Here is a 22,098-nt window from a genome sequence, read left to right on the forward strand (position 1 = left end):
CTTATCTCTGGGGCCCCGGGAGACCCCCGCGCCCACAGCCAGCTTCCTCGAGCCCCTCCTTGGGATCTGGGACTCCCAGAGAGTGCTCACTGCAAGCCACGGTGGTCTCCTCATATGAACTGTATTCTCCATGGCCGCTCAGGGGTCTGGCGAGGGGAGTGGAACTCCCGAGGATCCCTCCTGAGGCAGCCCCAGCAAACAGGCGTCCCGGGGAAAAACTGCGGGGAGGTCCCCAGTCCCAGGGGGAAGGCCACCTCCTGAACCCCCAGGGACACTTCGGGAATACAACAACAGGCAACTACTGGAGGCCCTGCTTGTTCAGTGATAAGTTTATTGGTCCTCAGCATTACATCTCAGGTAACAAGATAAATTCACATACACAACTGCAGGTAAAAAACATGAAAATAATATAAAAATAAATTGAAGGCTACTTTTATATATTTACTGAATTAAGTAGTGTAATAAATACTATAATAAGCAAAAAGCTTCAATCACACAATTGTTTCACTGAAGTTACAGTAGTGTTTGTAAATAGGAGTTTTAAAATTTAAGTTATGAATATTAAAGCACTGAAAAACTAGTATAAAAGTGAATTTTGGCACGTAAGTGAGCTCTTCTGTCATTAGTATTTGACAACCTGGAACAGTGAGGAAGCGATTTCTCACCTACTTTTTGAGGTACAACTATCCATCTAGGTCAGCAACACGGCTGGAATACTTAATAGCTTACAATCTTTGAGTTAACTTTTCCCTTTTGACAAGCCCAAAGAGCAAATCCAGAGCTTATTACTGTGCAAAAAATTTCCGAAATCCTAATAGAATTTAGGAGGGTACTTTTTTTTTGAGACCCACAGGGCCTAGTGTCCAGGCCTCAGGTCACAGCCCCCAGGACTCTGTGGGGCCAACTCCACTCCTTGCCAGTGGCCCCTTCCTAGGGTGATCCCTTTTCTCCAATTTCTGCCTCCTTCCAATCAAAAACAGAAAAATCCCACATCAAAATGTAAAATAACCTATAACTTCAGCGACTTCAACACTATCACACTCACTCGGGGTGATATAAAACTGAAGCTGCTAATAGAAAAGTGGGCAGAAAGCATGTAAGACCCTGGAGGACTTCTGCCTATCCCTAGGAACCTGATGTCTTTGGCTGGATCCCTGGTATCCACTTCTAAGGTCAAAATTTCAAACACAGTGTCATGGCCCTTCCTCTAGAGACAGTCTAAGACCCCACACCTCCACCTGGAGTGTCCAGAGGAATCAAGTGGATATTAATGTTCACATCCAAGACCCAGAGGCCCCAAAGGTTACAGAAGGGGCAGTGTGGGGAGGAAGCATCCTCCCAGCCTCAGTCCTCAAAGAGCTCACACAGCGCACCGCTAGTGTGCCTCTTCACCAGGGGCACAGCAAGTACGCCCCAAGGAATGCCCTTTCGCCAGTGTGCCCTTCACACTCCCAAGCAGGCTGAGGAGTGTCTATGGAAGCCTCAGCCAGCTTTGCCTTTTTGGCTTTGAAACTTAACATTTTGACTTTTTTCAATCACAGTTTCATATTCAAGTTGAGGTAATCACAGTTTCCCCTCTAACAGGAGAGGAATTGGGACAGTGGGGCAAGTTGGTGAGAGAGCATTTCTATGGACAATGGTCAGAAACCAAGACCATCAGGAGGTATAACCCCATGCAGTGTTTAAGACCCACTTTTATGGCGGGCTCCGACCCCTCTTTAAAAACTCTTTTGTGCAGCAGCCAGGAAATGGCTCGAGCTCCTAGAAAGAGAGCTTTTATTTAAATGTTCACAGCAACCCACCTGGAGGAGATGGCCTGTCGTCTCCCCCCCGCCACCCTCCCACCCCTGGCTCCCTTTTCTAAGGCTGCTTGAGTTTTTAAAAAGAGCTCGGCAGAGCTAAAGGAAGCTACAGTAACTCATTATTATTTCATCAATTGCACTTAAGATCTCTGTTATTGATTCTGAAGCAGAGGCAGGCCCACTGTGGACCCCAGCCTCTGGCCAGCTAGAAGTGAGGAGCTCCCAGACTGGGGCTCCACACCTGGGCCCTTGTCACCAGCAGCTTTGGGAGCTGGGACTGGAGCACATGGGCCTTTCAGAAGCCTTTCTTCAAGCAAGAGTTCTTATTAAATGGTATTTGGAGTATTGTTCATTTGGCTTCAAATGAAAAATTTTTTTCTAACATAAGTACATTTTACTAACAAGCCTTTAACAACTGCTTTACTACTTGCATGCAGGCCTCTGTGTGACAGACTACATGTGCTCCATCGGTTTTCTGTCTCTCCTCTGTGCCAGGATCCTTTCTCAAAAACCCCTCTACATTACTAGAAACTCTGCTGGTTTTGCCTATGTGCTCCTTCCTAAGGCATGCAAAAAAATACGTGAAATTCAGAAAGCATTTACAATCTAGGCAGCTGAGGCGCTGAAGTCCTAACAGACATCACCTAAGTATCTGTGCCTGCGACCTTCCTCTTCCCCACACTAATTCTGGAGGTCAGGCATGGGATACACTTGAAATTCCCCTCTGCTTTTTAGTCCAGCTGAAAACAAAGCTACTAGAAGGAATTCTAACTTGGATATTGGAAATTCCTGGTCCCCTGGAGCCAAACAAATACAAGGCTAGCAACGATACTTGGAGACATGAGATTCCTGAAGGTTGGGCTGAAAACCAGGCCTTCCCTGGCAAGACTGAGGGGAGGTATGGGTGCTGAGACTGAACCCCCTTCAAGTGAAGATGCCCCATAAGCGACCAGAACCCTGGGCCTAAGACTATGCAGTTGCAGGACACTGCCCTTAACAGTGAGGCAAAGCGTCACCAAGGAGGCCTGAGCAGCAGTTTTTCTCGTCCCCGAATGAGGTAAACCAGAGTGATGACATGAGGAGGCTCAAAACCAGTCCCAAGGGGGGCTGCTTGTGTCAATTCAAAAGCCACATACTTCTGGAAAGCAACAAGTCTTTCCCCTCTGTTTAGTCCGTAAGTGAAATTCCCTCATTTTAGAATAAGCTGCTGATCTCCGCCCAAGCTGTTGGCTCTGTGGGTTGGGACTGACCAGGGCTTGTGCTGTTCCCTCTAGGACTGGGAGGTCCTGGGTCAGCAGGGCCCAAGCCTTCAGTGGAAGGGGCCTAAACAGGGAGGCAGGCACTCCACTGGGGTGAAAGGCTCTCCTGGGGTGATGTCTGAGGCCCAAGGCCTGTGGTGGCCTGGGCCCCCAGGCATGGCCACAGTTTAGCAGCCAGAATTCTTTATGTCCCAGCAGTCACTCTGTGCAATCCAAACGCTCCTCCCCACCCTCACACACTGCTGCAACAGCCCAAAGGAAATACTGTTATCAGAGACCCAGAGGTCCTGGACTGCTGGCTGCACACAAAGGGCAGCCCCTGTCTGCTCATCCTCCATGAGGACCCCCCTCCCCCGCCAAATCAGTGGTGCAGGTGATGCTCTTCAGCGCTGTATGGAGAATAACGACAACATGCACTCAAGCCAGCACACAAAGGCCAAGGAGAACAAAGACAGCCCCTCTAGGGAGAGGCCTCTGGAAAAGCTGAGGTTAAGACACCCCGTTTTAAAATGTCCATCTCCAGGGTCTTCTTCCTCTAGGGCTTCTGCTCAAAGAGGTCATGATACTCCTGCTGCTCCAGCTCGCGGTTATACTTCTCGATTTCCCGGTTGGCTTCTTCCACGTAGTCATTCATGAACTGGTCCATGACTGGCACCTCATTAAGGAAGAAGGCCCTGAGCCTGGGGGCCAAGGGAGCTGCCAGGCCAGAGGAATATGTGGACAGATGAAGTAGGGGACACTGAGGTAGTGAGTGCTCAGCCTGCACAGAAGGTACCTGACTGGCTTTTTTAATATACTGGCAGCACCACAGCTGCAAAGAATGTGACAGGGATTGACAAAGGGCCCATCATGAGCTCTCAGAACTGAGCCCTTCAGCTTTCACTAGCCCACAGCAGCACCCCATCCACCTTTTCACAAATTAACTACTGTAATCAGACCCAGTCTCCAACTTGTAAATCATGACTCCCTGATGACCACAGGATGTCACCACAGCTGCATTTAAACTACAACCCACAGAGTAACCTCAGCCATCATTGAATGAAGAATAAATGTAATTTTAATGACTCTAAGAGGACAAAATGAAAAGTCAGCCTCTGTGGCTTGCCGTGTATTCCCAAACCCAGCCGGCACCAGGGGCTGGGCTATGATGGCTCTAGCAGATACCCTCTTTACAGCCAGGTTTTCACACATCCCCAGCCTCTCTGCCCCAGATTCCAAGGATACGTGGGTGAAAATCAGTCTTGTCACCAAAGAAGTTGACAAACTGGGTGCCATTATAAAAGTAACCTGCAGGTAGGGGGTCCAGGTGGCGTTTCACCTGTAGGAGAAGAGTCCTGTTAGAATTATCTGACCATTTCCTATCATTCACTCACTCATTAAAAACAAAAACAGGGACTTCCCTGGTGGTCTAGTGGTTAAGACTCTGCACTTCCACTGCAGGGGGCGTGGGTTTGATCCCTGGTCGGGGAACTAAGATCCTGCATGCTGCGTGGTGTGGCCAAAAAAAAAAAAAAAAAAAAAAAAACCCCAAATCAAACAAGCCTATTACCCTAGCAAAATAGCCCACTTTGCCCTGTGGAAGGCTAGGTGTGCCAGGGAATTAACACCATCCTCACAGCAGCCATCAAACAATGACTGACGGAGGTCCTCCCACCTTTCAGGGAGGAACTCTGGGATTATTCATGGGACTAAGCCCCAGGTGCCCACAGTGGTACTGGTTTGACAATACACGATTCCCTTCTCTTACTTTCCCATTTTCCTAATAGTGTTTTCTAGAATCACTTCCAAAATAAACTACCTGTGCTCAAATCCTTGTTTAAGGTGTGCTTCTGGGGAAACACACACTGCCTGCCTTCTGAGGTGCCCATGGTGTTCTCACCAGGAACACCCAGAGATGCCCAGGCCCTGGAGTCAGAATAAAGGGGCCCTCCTCAAATCCACATCAGGGGCTCCTGGAGGCCCAGAGTCCTGCCCCACCTGCTCATTACTGGGACTTGTGACACAGCTCATGCTGAGACCTGGACTCTCTGTCCCTTTTAACCTTTGCCCCCAAACCCATCAGGAAAAGGCCTCAGTGGGTATGGGAACTGGGGTAGACCCTGGGAGTCAGCCTGGAGTCTGAGAGGGCTCCTCAAAGGGCCTCTCGTCCTGGCCTCAGGATTTCACAACCTGCCCATGAGCAGCTTCAGGATCTAGAGTTTTTACCTGGGCCCTCGCTGGTTTCTCTGTGGTTTATCTAGGACAGAGGAATGGGAGGAAAGGACTTCTGCAGCTGCTTGAACACGGTGACAAAACAGACCTCCACGTCACCTGTTTCTCCCACAGGCACTAGTTCTCCTCAATTTCATAACCACATCACACCAGAGGTCACCCCGCCCTTCTGAGGTTGCAAGGCCAGGTGAGCTGAGGTTTCTCTTTACCCAGCTTCCCTCTGTGGCCTGAGAGAAGCAGGACCTCCAGCATGCCCTACAAACAGCCACCTCACGCAGGAATCCTAAAGATACAGCTGCGCAAGAACAGCCTTGGGACACCGAGGGGACTTAGGCCTCCAGGGCAGGGTACTCACATGGATGTTCCTGATCTCCTGCTGGGTCAGCATCCCCCTGGTCTTCAGGGCCTTCCTCTGAGGCTTCTGTGCAGAGATGTAAGGAGGCGTCAGTTTCCAACAGAGCTGATGGGTACACGGGAGGGTGAGGGCTCAGGGCTCTGGGGGCCAGTTACATGACTGAGATGCCAGCAGAAGGGGAAGCACAAGCATCGTCATGGACTGGATACAATATCCTGCCTGTCTGCCCCTGAGAAGACCACTTTCCCACCACAGAGCCCTGGGGGCCAGGGGGGAACAAACGGCAGAAGAGAGACTGATGCATTTGCAAATAGGCATGTTTCTGCCTCTTCGTAGATTCTCAATCCTAAGCCCCACCAGTGACAGACATGCAGACAAAAGAACTGGAGGTCTCACAGTCAAATACCATTTAAGAGTTTATCTAATGAGTCTGAGAAAGACCCAGTCTGCAAGCAGTCATTCCTTAGTATAAAAGACAGGTCCCAACTGAGCATGTACAGAAGACCCAGGCCCCAGCCAACTCTATTTCCAGAGCTCTAGAATAAGCTTAAGCTCAGACCGTGCTAAGAGACTTAGAACCCAAAGCTAGCAGCATATTAGAGGATTTTAACTCCAGTCCGGATTTTTTTTCTTTGTAGTATTGGACTAAAGATGCTTGTGTGGATCTATAGGCAAGCCTCCTCTTCCCCTGTACATCTCTCCAGGGCCTCCAGGCTCACTGCTGTCTATGCTTGGAGTCTTGGTTTGCAAAGGACTCTAAGCATATCTTTGTTGTTTTTCCTTTCTAGAGAGAGAACCAAAGTACAGGAGATGCTGGGCTCAGAAGACAGGAGAGCCTATGAATTAGGTTCAGCTAAGAAGACATTTTTGAGTTTAGAACACTAAGCTGATCCAGGGTCCACATGGAAGAACTAAGTTTCACCTAGGTCCTGGTTAAGCCTTCTGATAACTCCAGTCTGCCTTGGGAAGCAGGACTGGAAATGGCTTTGAGAACCTGGGCTTGCAGGGTAGGCAGCAAAACAAGTCTGCCTGGAGTTTGCCCCAGGGGCTTCCTCCCACTCTCAGAGTCCCTGAAAACACTGGCTGAGCCTGTGAGGGGTGAACCAGTGGGGAGAAAGCAGGGAGAAGGTGGAGAGGCTTCTGCCTCAGGTCCAGTAGCAACTCTGAAGTGTCTGGTCATATCAGTGCCAGGTCTGTCTGGGCTTTGGAAACCACCTGCTTAGCTGACTGCCGCAGCCAGTCCTTGACACTTTCTTCCTTCAGGGAGCAGCCTATGAACACGAGGTAGCATTCCTGCTGCCCACTGCTGCCTTGAGGTGTGCTTCTGGAGTCAGGCGGTGGCGTGGGTCCCTCCAAAACTGGCACGATGCTCAAGGAATTGGCCAGAGTGTTGTGGCAGACCTCCATGGTCCTCTCAGAGTCTGCAAGGAGAACACTTTAGTCCCTGAGACCCTGCCCCGAAAGGAGAAGGTTACACTAAGACTGGATTAATGCAGCTGTGGGGGACAGATTCACAAGATATGCAGGAGGGAGAACTGACATGACTGGCAGCAAATTATAAAGGATGAAGTAAGAGAGGGAGGAACAATGTAAGTTTCTAGCTAAGCTGATTGGGTTATCAGGTAGACACCATTAACCCAGAAGGGGACTACAAGAGGAAGAAAAGGTTTGCAAGTGGGAGAAGAAGAGTTTGACTCTGCATCTGTGGCATTTGAAAGACTGCAGGACCCTGAGTGGGAGACATCTACACAGTCGTTAGAAGAAGGGAATGGCTGGGGTCACCCCTATGGAAGAGGTAGTTGAGGAGAAGCAAGGAACGCTCCTTTGGTAGAGGTGGAGGGGGTGGGTCTCAGCTGAGGCCTGAGAGTCCATGGGAGGAGGGCAAGCTCAACAGTACAAGTGCTGCAGGAGGGACACATGGGTGGGAACAGAAAAGATGTAATCGGGTTTATAAGCTGAGGAGCTGGGGGCTAAGATATACTGAAGACACAAGAAAAGGGTAAGGTTCCCCAAACAGGCATGATGAGAAAGAGATCTAAAACAAAGAAAAGTTTACCTTTAACAAGAAAGGGGTCAAGAGTCAGTTTAAATAAAAAAGAAAAGGAGGTGATGATAGGGGAGAGGGAAGAGCAGGTGGGGTCTGTCAGAGCCTGAGGGAAGGAAGTGGGCTTGAGTAAGGGGCTTGTAGAGAGGGGCCAAAGTTTCAGATTCAATAACATAAATTAAGCCAAAGGTTAAGGACCTTGAGAGATTCTTTTATAGAGGCTCTGCCACCTAATTCTCCTATCTGAACCCAGATGATTCCATGCTTACAACTCTCAGTGGCTCCCTGCTGCAGACACCCCCAGTTACCTGCCCAGCCTCCCCTTCTTCCTCCAATACCAATTCCCCATGGGCAATGGCAACTTGATCCTGGCCAATGAGAAGTCTGCTGAGGAACTGATAAAGACACCCACAGAAGAGCCAGCTTCTTCCATCAGCTGGCTGTTGTGTCTGGATGTGACACCTAGACCTGCAGCACTACCTGGCAACCATGAGAGGTGGGAACCTGAGGAAAAGCTGACACCAAGAATGTAAGAACACAAAAGCCATACATTACCTGGGTCTTCAGTGGCCTTGCTATGCTGCCAGATCTCTTGACTTCTTGCTATGTAGCTAACACCTGCTAGTTGAGCTGGGGTTTTCTGTTATAACTGCCAAAGATGCCCTAACAGACACACTCCCTCACTTCCTCCCCTGGGACCCAGACACAGTAAACCCTTTTTGGTTCCTGAAACGTGCCTTTTTTTGCCTCACATCCACAGCACGTGCTCTGCCTTTTCCCTGGAACATTCTCCCCTTTCTCAATGTTGAGTTAACCGGCTCCTTGTTTTCACACCTTCCCTGAACCCCAGCCCAGGACTGACAGACTTCAGGTTGCAAGGGCTCCAGGGGTCAAAGGCTGATAAACAGGTTTACTGAACAGAGGGGAGGAGAAGGCAAGTGGAAGGCTTGAAGACTTTGGCAGAAACGGATCCAGAGTTGGAAGGCTCAGCATTGGGGTAGCTCCTGGTGACAGGTCTAGGAGGAGGCCATGGATGGCTCAAGAGGGGTGGAGTGTGAGTCTCTAGAACAAGGAAGTCAAGGAGCTGTGAGGAGAGGCCCTGGGCAGGTTCATCCAGGGGCAGGAAAACAGATCCTCCACTGCAGAGCAGAAGGACCTGGAGAAAGATTGGGACCCTGACTGAAAGGGATGACTGGAGGAGCCTATGGTGTAAGACCCAGAGGGGAGGGTTTTTTGAGAGAGTCTAAGAGGCATCAGTGGTCTGCAAAGCACCAGCAGAGGCTATGAACTCACATCATGAGATGTGAGCACTACACAGAGTAGCGCTCCCAAATCCAAGCGCCCAGTTACCTGAAAACTTCACTTTGCCCAGGATGTGGTAGATGTTTCCAGAGAAGGGACTTGGCTTGATAGAGGACTGAATTGCTGGTGGAGGAAGAGGACAGGGTTGTTACTCACCTGGGGGCAGAGGCCAAGTCCAGGGTGGCACAGCTGGGAGGGTTAGGGACTGGAAAGGCACCTCCTCTAGGGTCCAGGGTTCACAGGTACCCCCACTAGATCCTCCCCCAGTGGCTCTGCCACTATTCCCAGGGGTAAGGGACTCCTGGGTCCTCAGATTCTTCTGCCTGCTTTCAGACCCAAATGGTGAGAAGAGACAGCACACACAGAATGCTAAAATGGTGCCAGGAAGTGGGGACAACTCTGGGGCATTCTTTTACCAGTGTCTGGGACACGTCCCGGTCAAGGCTTACCTTTACACTTGGCCACAAAGCGAGTCTTCTCCAAGGGACGACCAAACCATACACAAATCTGAACCATTAATGGAAAGACCGATCCAACATCAAATTTACCTTCATACCTTAAAAGGTTTAAAAAATTATAAATACAAGTAATTGGGGCTTTGAGTGTTACTACATACTACATTGGAAAGAACTACATATCACTTATCATATTTGAATTCTCCCTTAATTGTACGTCATTTTGTGTACAAAGCACTTATTTGAAAGCATTTATGTCTCTTTCATCTTGAGACTGAGAAGCATGTTTGTCCCCTTAGAGCAGGAAGGTCTTACCTTCTTTGGACTAGCAATTCCTTAAAGTCAAAGACCCCCTCTACCTTTGAAGCTTGCCAGTATCCCAACTGGGATTAGGGGTCCCTCCTGGTACCCTTGGAGCTCTTCCTCAGGATCCCCTCCCACTCTCTTCAGGGCTCCCACTATGCCCCACCCTCACTGAGGGCAGTTTAACAGACTACATTTGGATGTGCAGTCTCGCCAGAAGGAACTAAAGGGCTGGGGCATCTCTGATCTATTTTCTCAGTTTTGAGTTCAGCAGACATACTGACTGCCAAAGACTCATTAAGAACGCAGCATTTTAAAAATTTAATTTTTTATTATGGAAAATTTCAAAGATATGCAAAGATAGAAGGGTAGTGTAATGAATTCCTACCACCCAGCTTCCAAAGTTATGAAACTGTCATTCCTTCTTTTGAATGATTTCATTGAGATGAATCCCTTGATTGGAATCAGTCCAGGAGGGCATAACATCTCATGGGTAATTTATACCACCACCAGCAGTAGATGAGTGTACTAGTTTCACAACAATTCCCCCAGCAATGAATTTTATAGATATTTTTGCCTAAATGTAACAGGTGTCAATCAAAGCAACAGTGAGGCACCATTTTGCATTTGAGTATTACCTACATGGAATTCTGTTACCACAGTTGCCATTTATACTTGGTCTCAAGTGGACTGTTCACAGCTATATAATATGGGTTACTTTTCTTAAGTATCTAAACAAGCTTCCCAAATACTATATTAACCCTTCGTCACATTTGATGCAAACACTTCCCTCCAGTCTACTGTATTTTCTTATTAGTTTCCTTTGTTGAAAACTGCACTGCAGTTTTGAATTTTACATTGTTGAAAGTATCTTACTCTTTAAAGCAACTTCTTTAAAGTAAGGTGGTGGCATAACATTTTTGCAAGACTGACATGTTCTTTTTGTTCTCTCCCCATCCAAACATGAGATTTGGAGACCACGGGCTTCTCAGGCTTCTGTGTTCAGAGGCTGTATCCTTAGGGGAATTTGGAGGGGCCAGGGGAAGAGTACAAGGTTTCCTTACAGACTAGGAACAAGCCCTTCTACCAGGGGAGGTGGGGGTGGGGTCGATGACAACAGAGGGCTGTGGGAGGGGAATGGCTGAGAATCTGCACAGCACAAAGCTGAGCACATCCTGCAGCTAAAGCCTGTTCACTCTGAGGTGGTGGCCCTCACCCAAGGAGAGAGGGGAGTAATGTATAGCGATGAGCAAGAATCTGATGACTGCCATCTTGTTAAAAGAGTAAATCATCTGATTCCTAGGAATGAACTTGGAAGGGAGGGCCTGAAGGGTGATTCTGAGGCCCCTCCATCTCTGATTCTCTACAAGGACTGATCTTCCTGATAAAGGAAGATTTCAGACTCTAGATTCACAGAGACTTCTAATGAACTCCCTCATACCTGGCTCTGTCCTAGATCGGTCTGCCTCCAGAAAAGTCTGTGCCCTGAACTAGGTTAATGTATGCCATGCCCACAATGAGTTGGTATGGACTGGAGAATAGGTGCTTCCCTAGGCACCAGGTGGAGATGACAGAAGTCTCAGGACCAGGCCCAGAGGTGTGGGCAGCAAAAAGGTCAGTAGCTGCAGCCACTGGAGAGGAGAGTTTCACCCCAGAAACTCCATCTTTTTCTTTTTAGCTAAGATATTATTGTCTTGTTCAGGCATAAAGAATGATCCACTTACTCACTGTTTAAGTATGATGTGACTCAAACCAGAGGTTCCTTCTAAAAATAAGCCTGAAAACCTTCAATTTTACATATTGACCTTTTTTTTTTTTTTAAACAGGATAGTACAATCAGTTTTTTGCTGGTACAAAATACTGGTGATGTAAGGGGTGGTTGGAGGACACACAGAGGTAGCTGAGGGAAGTGAGTGAGGATAATAAAGATGATCCAAATCAACATGAGGGATCAATTTTGGCTAAGCTTTAACAACTGTCTTCCCCTGAACCTTCAACAGAGCAAAACTAGTTATCCATTCCATACAGGGACAAGTGCAGCATGGTGGTTAAGAGTACAGGCTCTGCTGTACAGCAGAAATTAACACAACTTTGTAAATCTATTATACTTCAAAAAAAAAAAAAATACAGGCTCTGAAGCCACACAACCTGGGTTTGAAACCCAACTCTTTCATTTACTTGGACAAGACATTTAAGTCCTTGCTGCCTCAGTTACCTTATCTCTAGAATGAAGAAAATAATGGAATCCACCTTGCAGGCTTGGTTTGAGGATGAATGAGATAACACAGGTTGAACTCTTAGAGTGGCACTGTGAACAGAACTTTCTGTGATGATGGAAATGTTCTGGATCTGAACTGTCCAAGACAGTAGCTGCTAGTCACAGGTAGCTGTTAAGCACTTGAAATGCGGCTTGTGTGACTAAAAGGCTAAATTTTAAATTTTACTTTATTTTTATTAATATACATTTACATTTTATTAAGTAGCCAAATATGGCTAGTGGCTGCCGTACTGGAGAGCGAAGTCTTAGAACAATGTGTAGCACACAGTAAGTGCTCAAGTGATGCTGGAAATATGATTACAGTGTACTTCACACTCTCTTTTCTCTTCCTCTCCTATCTGGAGGACAGGTTCAGGCTAGGAGGCCACCTGCAGAGCACAGAACATCCCCTGGGCCACAACAGCAGGGAACCTACCTGTCAGATGGGAACCCTAGAGGACTGACTATTCTCAGGAGAGACTCTCTCACCCGGGAGGGTCATAACTCCTTGGTTCCATGGCGGCCACCTCACCCTCACTAGAGGCTAGAGGAAACAAAGGATACCATTGTGCTTAAGGCCTATAAGATGACTCCTTAAGTCTCAACATCCAGCAAGGGTCTCAATTTGGACCCCAAGATGTGGATCACTGGGCTTCCAGCAAGGCCAGTGGTTACTGGGACATGGCAGGTTGTTGCAGCTGCCATTGTCACCCTCCTAGAGCACACCTGGTATTTTCACTTTCTCTTTTTCTGTCCTGTAAATAAATAAATCACTGAGTTTATAAAGAAATCTTAGCTACTTTTCAATGATGATACTTGCCAGCCAGGGTACATTAGATATCGAGATCGTAGCATCTGAGGACTCGAAAAACTATTTTCTGAGAGAATCAGTTCAATGTCTTCATTCCTTTGAAAACATACAGAAAATCCAGGTTAATTAGACCTATTAACCTTAACCTGTACATTCTGCTTACTCTCTACACCCCCATACACACATACAAGTACATACATATATTTTTTTTTCTGTTATTTCACCCCTAAATACTTTAGTATGCATCTCTAAGAACAAGCACATTCTCTGGAAGAACCGCAACAGTATTATCACACTGAGGGAATTTAATACTGAGGACAAGCAGCACTGGTACCACATGGGAGCTTGGTGGAAATGCAGGATCTCCAGCCTACTCCAGACCTACTGAATCAGAACCTCGTTTTAATAAGATCCCCAAGAGGTTCATATGCACATTAAAGTTGGAGAAGTATTGATCTAATATATATCCATTTTCAAATTTCCCCTTTTTGGGGGGATAGGGCACTCAGGATCCAATCAAGAATTGCTCATTAATTTATAATCTTTATTTTCCTTCAGTCTGGAATAATTCCTCCAACTTTTTTTTGTTTGTTTGTTTCTCATGGAGTTGACATTTTTGAAGAGTACATGCCAGCTGTCTTGTGTCCCACAACCTGGATTTGTCTGGTTGCTCCTCATGATTAGATTCAGCTAAACATTTCTGGCAAGATTAATGGCCAAGTGATATTGTGTCCTTTCCACAGTGTCACAAAGGAGGCACATGACGTCAGTTTATCCCATTAGTGGTCTTGCTAAGTTTAATCATTTGGTCAATGTCATGTCTTCTAGATTAGAGCTCTCCATTGTGAAGGTACTTTTCCCTCTTTGTAAGTAGTAAGTAGTCTGTGGAGTGACAGATACTTTTTATTTATTCATTAATTAATTTAATTTATTTATTTATGGCTGCTTTGCATGTTCGTTGCTGTGCACGGGCTTTCTCTAGTTGCGGAACAGCGGGGGCTACTCTTCGTTGCAGTGCGCGGGCTTCTCAGTACAGTGGCTTCTCTTGTTGCAGAGCATAGGCTCCAGGTGCGCAGGCTTCAGTAGTTGGGGCACATGGGCTCAGTGGCTGTGGCTCGCGGGCTCTAGAGAGCAGGCTCAGTAGTTGTGGCACATGGGCTTAGTTGCTCTGTGGCATGTGGGATCTTCCCGGACCAGGGATTGAACCCGTGTCCCCTGCATTGACAGGCAGATTCCTAACCACTGTGCCACCAAGGAAGTCCCGTGACAGATATTTCAAGACAAGTGAGTATCCTTTTCCTCAACAATCTGTCATCCACTGCTTTTAGCATCCATTGATAATTCTTGCCTAGATCAAGTATTATATGAAAGGTTACAAAATGCTGACTTTCTAGTACTATAAATCCTTATTTATTCATTAGCTAGCATTCTTCTATAAAGAAGAGTTTTACTGTTCTGTCCCTCTCCCTTTTTTTAGTATCACCACAGACTCATTTTACTCCACGTGCTATATAATCCATTATTATCATGGTTCTCTCATATACTCAAGTTGTCCCAAATTTGCCTAGTGGGAGCTTCTTAAGCTAGCTTCTGTATCCTTTCGACATATCTCCACTAATCTTTGAATACTTCCCTGCTTTTCTGTCATAAAATGTACTAGGCTCACCTTGTACTTTCACTCCCTAAACCTGCAATCAGCCAATTCTCCAAAGAGTGCTGATACCTTGTAGCGGAGATTGGTACTTAGAAATTAAGATCTAGAGGTAGAAGTATTAATTGTTATTATTATTTCTAGTCCCTTTTAATGGAAAGAGTATTATTTCTGGTCCCTTTTAATGGAAAGAGCTAGGGAATATACTTTTTTTTTTTGAAATAATGAATTTATATCGAGTCCCCCAATTCAACTCCAACATTTGCAGGGTTTTTCCTTACCTTTCCCATTTCATATTTATAATCTCCCTTCTCTAATCAGTGATGTTGTTTGGAATCAGGGTTCCAACAGAGGATTATGCTCAGAAGCTACTTGAATTATTTTGCATATGTACGGTTCTTATTACTTTGGTATACAGATGGATTCACTTTTTTGTTTGTATTTTTTCCCTCCTTGTTGACTTAATTTTTGAATGTGTAAAATATGTGCAATGCTCAAAAGTCAAAACTATATGAAAAGTATACACCTTTTAGCACCTTATTGAGCAAACAAAACTGCTATATGACAAGATGTTTTCATACATACATACACACAAAGTCACTAATTCTCTATTTTTAGTTTGTAATTTGAACCCAGGTCTATGAAGTAAAGATATAATTTCCCTATGTTTCTATGCCATTTCTCTCACATCTTAACACAAAGAACATTGAGAGAGTCTTGACTTCCATCCTTTAATGATGAGAACGTGAATGCATCAAAACAAAACATCTCAAAACAGTACAGGATATTAACATGTGGGGTCCTCTTGGTGATTTTTACACAGTATCAAAAGCACTTCAAGACCTGACTTTTATAAATGCTCAGGTCTTTGATACAGTGGAAAGACCCAGTGGGCCATAGCCAGACTGCTGCATCTGAGAAAGTGGCTGGTCCTGCAGAGTGAAGTGAACTGGTAAGTTTACCTGGTGACAATCCCATTTTCTGCAAGAATGAAGGCTGCGGAAGGATTGGCAGCTCTGATGAGGCTCTGCAACTGAATGAGGAGAGGGTGCCTCTGCTCTGTGGTGTGACTGGTGAACACAACATTACTCACCAGGCCTGGGGAACAAAACCAAAAACAGTTCAGTCTTTATAGAGTCCTGACTGGGGCTGAGGGTTTGCACAAATGTGAGCCCTTGCTCCCTCCCCTGATCATCCCTTCTAGCAGCCCCCTCATGTAGACACCCCTGACACCCAACACTGATATACATAGCCATCATTCTGCTCCTCTTTCTGCCACTGCAACCTCTTGGAGTGAGTGGCCTCAACTCTGTAGCTGCCTCACCTCCTAACCTCCTCTGTCTTCTTAATTCCGCTTTGATACCTGGAGCTTTTTCATCTAAGGGCCCTTTCTATATCCCACGTACTTAACCTCATCAGGAACTGGTGCCAGTGACTTTTCACCAGTTCAGAACACAGACGTGTACTAAGCACAAACCATATGTCAGGTGCTAACCATTCTCAAAGACTGCACAGTCAAGAAGTCTCACCCATGGACCCACAGTTCCAAGGTAAGTGCTAACAAAGATATTCACAGAGTGACACAGTAAGGAAGGGTGGCGCATGTAAAGAGAGGTTGTGGAGTGGGCCACAATCACTCTCAACCTTCCTGTGAAAATATAGAAGTAAAATCCACAGCACTACAGATAATTTCGAAATCAGAGAATTTGCCACATCCCACCATGCCAACACAATTGTAATACCTCTTCCATACTTATGTTTACATGGCTAGGATCACAGCATATACACCATTTCTGCTATAGTATCATTTGCATTTGTGCTATTCAACCATTTTTATTCACTTAATATTGTGAAAATTTCAAACATATACAAAAGTAGAAAAAAATAGTATAATGAACGCCCACGAGCCCATCACTTGGCTTCAAGAAAGATCAACATTTGGCTAACTATTTCTTCTATACCATACCCCAACCTTTTCTCCTTTCCTCTCCTTCCCCACTGGATGATTCTGAAGCCAATAATAGGCATCCTATTATTTCATCCAAAAATATTTCAGTATGTATTATCATAAGATAAGGACTCTTTAAAAAAATGAATGATTAACAATAAATTCTTTAATATAAAATATCTAGTCCATATTCAAATTTTTCTGTCTCAAGAATATTTTCTTAATTTTTTGGAAACAGGAACCAAACAAAGCCTATACATTATATTTCACTGATGCATCTCATAATTCTCCTTCAATCTATAGTTTTCTTCTTACTTCTTTGTGATTTATTTGTTGAAAAACTGCATCTTGTATATTTCTCTCAGTCTAGATTTTGCTGATTGCATCTCCATAGTGTTGCTTAACATGCTAGATATATCTGGTTTATAGATTCAATCCTTTTTATTATAATCTAGCTTTAAAAAAGTTCTTGTTCTTTTTCTAGCTTCTTAAGTTGAATGCTTAATTCATTATTTAAAAAAGCCACAATGAGACAGCATTTCACACCTGTTAGAATGGCTGTTCTCAAAAAGACAAGAAATAAGTAGTGTTGGTGAGGATGTGGAGAAAAGGGAAACTTGTACACTGTTGCTGGGAATGCCAATTCCATAGTGGTACAGACACTATGGAAAACAGGATGGAGATTCCTCAAAAAATTAAAAATAAAAGTACCATATGATCCAACAATTCCACTTCTGGAATATACCAGAAGGAACTGAAATCACTATCTTGAAGAGCTATCTGCACACCCATGTTCATTGCAGTATTATTCACAATAGCAAGATATGGAAACAACCTAAGTGTCCATTAGTGGATGAATGGATAAAGGAGATACAAGATAGATATATCTTATATATTAAGATATATCTATCTTATATATGATATGATACATATATGAATGTTACTCAGCCATAAAGAGAATGAAATCTTGCCATCTTGCCATGGATGGACCTCAAGGGCATTATGCTAAATGAAATAAGTCAGACAGAGAAATACCATATGATCTCATTATATCTCATTTATATGCAGAATCTAAAAACAAAAACAAAAAACAAAAACAAAAACCAAGCCCACAGATACAGAGAACAAACTGGTGGCTGCCAGAAGCAGGGGGTAGAGGGTGAGAGAAATGGGAGAAGAGAGTCAAAACGTACAAACTTCCAGTTATAAAACAAATAAGTCATGGAAATGTAATGTACAGCATGGTAACTACAGTTAATAATACTGTACTGAATAACTAAAAGTTGCTAAGAGAGTAGGTCTTAAAAGTTCTCATCATAAGAAAAAAATTGTTTTGTAACTATGTAAGCCAATGCATGTTAACTAAACTTATTGTGGTTATCATTTTGCAATGTATACAAACATCAAATCATTCTGTTATACACTTGAAACTAATACAATGTTATATGTCAATTATATCTCAATAAAAAAAAATTATTTCTTGTTTAGTAACATAGTAACTTAAAGGTATATGCTTTCTTTTGAATTATTTGGTACAGAAATATTCATGACAGGTTGTAGATGGTGTCCTTTATCATTAAAAATTGCCCTTTTATTTATTTATTGGCCGTGTTGTGCAGCATGCGGGATCTTAGTTCCCCGACCAGGGATTGAACCCGTGCACCTTGCAGTGGAAGCACGGAGTCTTAACCACTGGACCACCAGGAAACTCCCAAAACTGCCCTTTTTAGACTCTTCAATATTTTGCCTGGTATTCAACCCTGCTGTTACTAATATCAACCCCATTTCTTTCGTTTGTTATATCTTGTCCGTTCTTTTATCACCATCCTTACTTAGTTTTAGATGCTCCTCTTGTACAGAACATCATATAATTAGATTCTATTTTTTGGTTTAATCTGAGATACTTTTCCTTTTAATAGGTGTTTATACCATTTATATTTACTGACACCTTGTTTCTGTTACCTTGTTTATGTGGAATTCTATTCAAAAAAAATTTTTTTTTTAACTTTTAGCAGTATGATTTCTGCATTCTGTTTTCTGCTTTCCTTCTGATAAGTGGTGGGCTTATAGTCTGTTTTATGTTCTTACGATAGCTATCCTTATGTCACCTTTAGACAATGTCTTTTGACTTTTCCATATGACAGACAAGGAAGTTCATATACCCTTAAATTTGTCCCACTTCTCCACTATCACGTTCTGGTTGGTTACATTAATAATTTTATAGTTCCTCTAGTGGATACTTACTTTTTTTTTAAAGTTTTACTGTTCTTATAAATTTATTTATTTATTTATTTATGGCTGTGTTGGGTCTTCGTTGCTGCGCGCGGGCTTTCTTTAGTTGTGGCGAGCGGGGGCTACTCTTCATTGCGGTGTGTGGGCTTCTCATTGCAGTGGCTTCTCTTGTTGTGGAGCACAGGCTCTAGGAGCGTGGGCTTCAGCAGTTGTGGCTCGTGGGCTCTAGAGCACAGGCTCAGTAGTTGTGGCGCATGGGCTTAGCTGCTCCACGGCACGTGGGATCTTCCCAGACCAGGGCTCACCCCCGTGTCCCCTGACTTGGCAGGTGGATTCCTAACCACCATGCCACCAGAGAAGCCCGAGTGGATAATTTTGTATCTTTAAAGAGTATAACTAACTCTTTACAACTTGACTTAACAGCTTTGAAATTTACTGATCTCCCACTTGAGAAGATGTAGAGGTAATATCTCTCTCTTGTTGCCTCCTAATTTTTTATTAAATATAATTTCATTTATAGGTTTTTGAGATTTTCAACATTTATATTCTATTTTGTAATAGCATTCTCATAGGTGTTATAATTAAATTTTTTTCTCATAAATTTATTTATTTTATTTATTTTTGGCTGCATTGGGTCTTCGTTGCTGCGCGTGGTCTTTCTCTAGTTGCGGCAAGCGGGGGCTACTCTTCATTGCGGTGCGTGGGCTTCTCACTGCGGTGGCTTCTCTTGTTGTGCAGCACGGGCTCTAGGCGCACAGGCTCAGTAGTTGTGGTTCGCAGGCTCTAGAGCACAGGCTCAGTAGTTGTGGCGCACAGGCTTAGTTGCTCCGCGGCATGTGGCATCTTCCCGGACCAGGGTTTGAACCCGTGTCCCCTGCATTGGCAGGCGGATTCTTAACCACTGCGCCACCAGGGAGGCCTATAATTAATTCTATACCTAAGAAGACTCAATGCTCATCATCAATCTTTTTACTAATAGAGACTAGTTTTATAAACGATTAGTTCATAAGTGAATGTCTCTAAATTATGAGACTTCAGCTTTCCTAAGTAACCCTGTAATTGTAGGATCCTGAATAATGAATATTCAGTACAGAGGACTCTTACTAATACTGTTTACTTCAGTCAAGTGTTTTGTTTTTTAAAGAATTAGCTGTACTTAGTTTTTGAGGGCAAAACTCATAATGCACAGAAGGGTTCACAGAGAAAGTAAATTCCCTTCCTATCCAGCAACCTACTTCTTTCCCTGGAGGCAACCATATTTATCAGAGTTTTCTTCCAGATATGTGCTGAGTATTTACAAGTAAATGTGTATGTATACATTTTTCCCACAAACAGTGGCATACTATACCATTCTGTACCTTGTTTTTTCACTTAAGCCCTTTTAAAAAATTTTTTGGTAAAGCTTACTTCTTCCTTACAATCTTCTCTAATACCTTACCATCCCAATCCTCCCCTCATGCCACCTTGCTGTCTCTCTTTCTCTGAGCTACGAGAGCTCCTTTGAATAACACAGGCAGTGCTTAAAATATAGGGCTTATATTTTTATTTATCTTCTTCATGTATGTAAAAAGATAGCATAAGGTAAAGATTAAAGCATGGGTTTTAGAGCCAAGTAAACCTGAGTCTGAATTTTCGGTTCCACTAATTATTCATAGGTGACATTAGGCAAATTGCTCAACTTTCTCTCTGAGCCCAAATTTCCTCCTCTGTCAGATGGGAACACATATCTCCAGGTTATCTGTGAAATGCTTTATCACAGGCTACAGAGAGTAAGAACTCATTAAATGCAACCTGACACTACTACCACCACCATCTCATCATTTGGGAATGGGACCCCTACATGTACACCAAGGAGCCTGGACCGATCCATTCCTCAGACTGACAGAGGTGGCTGTGGCACACCTTAGCCACAGCAACAAGCAGGAAGGTAAGTCACATGACTCTCACCAGCCTAGGCTGCTGAGCCCATGGTTTAGATGAGTGGCTATCACTGGTTTGAAGGCAACTTCCAGGACCCCTGGCCCCTGCCTCTGGTCTGAGGCAGAAGTTAGTGATACTTCCTTCCTCTCACCAATCATACTTATAAAAAGTGTTCCAAAACTCTAAAGACTGAATCTAACCTCATAAACACATTCCATTCGCAACCAGGGAACAGGGGTTAGGAGCTTCATGTCAATGGTCGTGTGTAACAATGGGGACAGGGCACACACAAAGGGTATACAATATGCCTAGGATCATAGATGTCAGGAGGTAGGGCTCGACTGCTGAGCACACAATCTGCTTCCTGAGTGCTTACACACTGTTTGGGAATCTATTGGTTCCTTGGTTCTGAGACATGAGTCCTGCTCTTCGCAGGTATCTGTTAGTGCTCCACAGCAAGTCAGTCGGCCTTAGGTAAATATGGCCCATATGCCTCTGCACAGTGCTTGAGAGACCTCTGAGGATTCAAGGGTGAGTTTCCTCAATGGCTTCCCCTGACATCCAAGTGGTCACTTGGTGAAAGGCACACCGACTGCCCAGTTCCCCAAACCTGGGCCATCGTCCATCCTCCACTCTCAGTCCCTGCTACCATCTGCCTGGTTTAGACCACTGCTCTCTCTTCACTAGGTTACTGCTCATTCTACTTCCAGGCTTCCTTTACAATTCATTCTTCCTACTGTAGTAAGAGTAATCTTTCAAAAACATAAATCTGATCAAGTCACTTCTCTACTTAAAATATTTAATGCATTCCAATTATTTTTAGGCTGATATCTAAACTTCTTGGCCTGCTTGATCTATCTGCATGCTGCACTTCCTCAGGGCCCTAGTCGTACTCTAATCACCATCAGGCCTTCAATCTTGCTGTTTCTTCTGCCTGGAGCCATCTTTTCTCTCGTTTTTTGGAAGGAGGGCCAACTCCTCCTTCAGGGTGTAGACAATCTGAATAGCACCTCTTCCAGAAGCCTTTCTTAATCCCCCAGGACTGGGTTACAGCAGGCATTAGATAAAGATTTGCTGAAAAAATGAAAGAATGAATGAAGTGTAATAAAAGACACATGCAACCTGACCTCCGAGGCAGCTGCCTAAGAAACTAAGCTGTGGGTGCCCACATGCCAAAAATTCTCCCACTTGCAGGTCTGAGCAAGTACCATTCATCAGACAGCCATCTGGAAAGGTTTCTAAGATTTATTAGTATATATATATTTTTGGTGCAAAATTGATAAGGTACAAAAGGGTGTTCAAGTTTCTTCTTCCTTTCTCTGGCACCCTGAGCCTTATTTCTCCTCCCCAGAGGCAACCACTAATAACCAGATTTTGGGTATGCCTCCTCAGATAGTCTATGCATATACAAGTATATAGGAATATACAGAACCACATTTTCTTAACAGCTTCTCCTACACTTAAAACTTCTATTCTCAAGGTCTTCAGGTATGGCCTAGATGTGGTAACAGCACAAGACTTAGGAATTCAAATGGAGAATATGTCTGC

The 22,098-nt window shown here is 44.4% G+C and overlaps 1 protein-coding gene across 3 annotated transcripts in view; it reads right to left on the minus strand.

The window, feature by feature from the left end:
• Positions 1 to 333: 333 nt before the first annotated feature.
• Positions 334 to 22,098, minus strand: part of C15H20orf194 (chromosome 15 C20orf194 homolog) — a 147,407-nt gene continuing 125,642 nt past the window's right edge. For all 3 annotated transcript variants that reach the window (XM_036826165.1, XM_036826166.1, XM_036826164.1), the window contains 8 exons: positions 15,413 to 15,548; positions 12,809 to 12,895; positions 9,423 to 9,529; positions 9,022 to 9,096; positions 6,843 to 7,048; positions 5,628 to 5,693; positions 4,286 to 4,379; positions 334 to 3,709 (listed from right to left, as the gene is read on the minus strand). In XM_036826165.1, the coding sequence (XP_036682060.1) occupies positions 3,597 to 3,709; positions 4,286 to 4,379; positions 5,628 to 5,693; positions 6,843 to 7,048; positions 9,022 to 9,096; positions 9,423 to 9,529; positions 12,809 to 12,895; positions 15,413 to 15,548 (884 nt within the window). In that variant the 3' untranslated portion in view covers positions 334 to 3,596. The remainder of the gene's footprint in view (positions 3,710 to 4,285; positions 4,380 to 5,627; positions 5,694 to 6,842; positions 7,049 to 9,021; positions 9,097 to 9,422; positions 9,530 to 12,808; positions 12,896 to 15,412; positions 15,549 to 22,098) is intronic.

This window comes from Balaenoptera musculus, chromosome 15 (assembly GCF_009873245.2).
Source record: "Balaenoptera musculus isolate JJ_BM4_2016_0621 chromosome 15, mBalMus1.pri.v3, whole genome shotgun sequence".
Classification (NCBI taxonomy): Eukaryota; Metazoa; Chordata; class Mammalia; order Artiodactyla; family Balaenopteridae; genus Balaenoptera; species Balaenoptera musculus.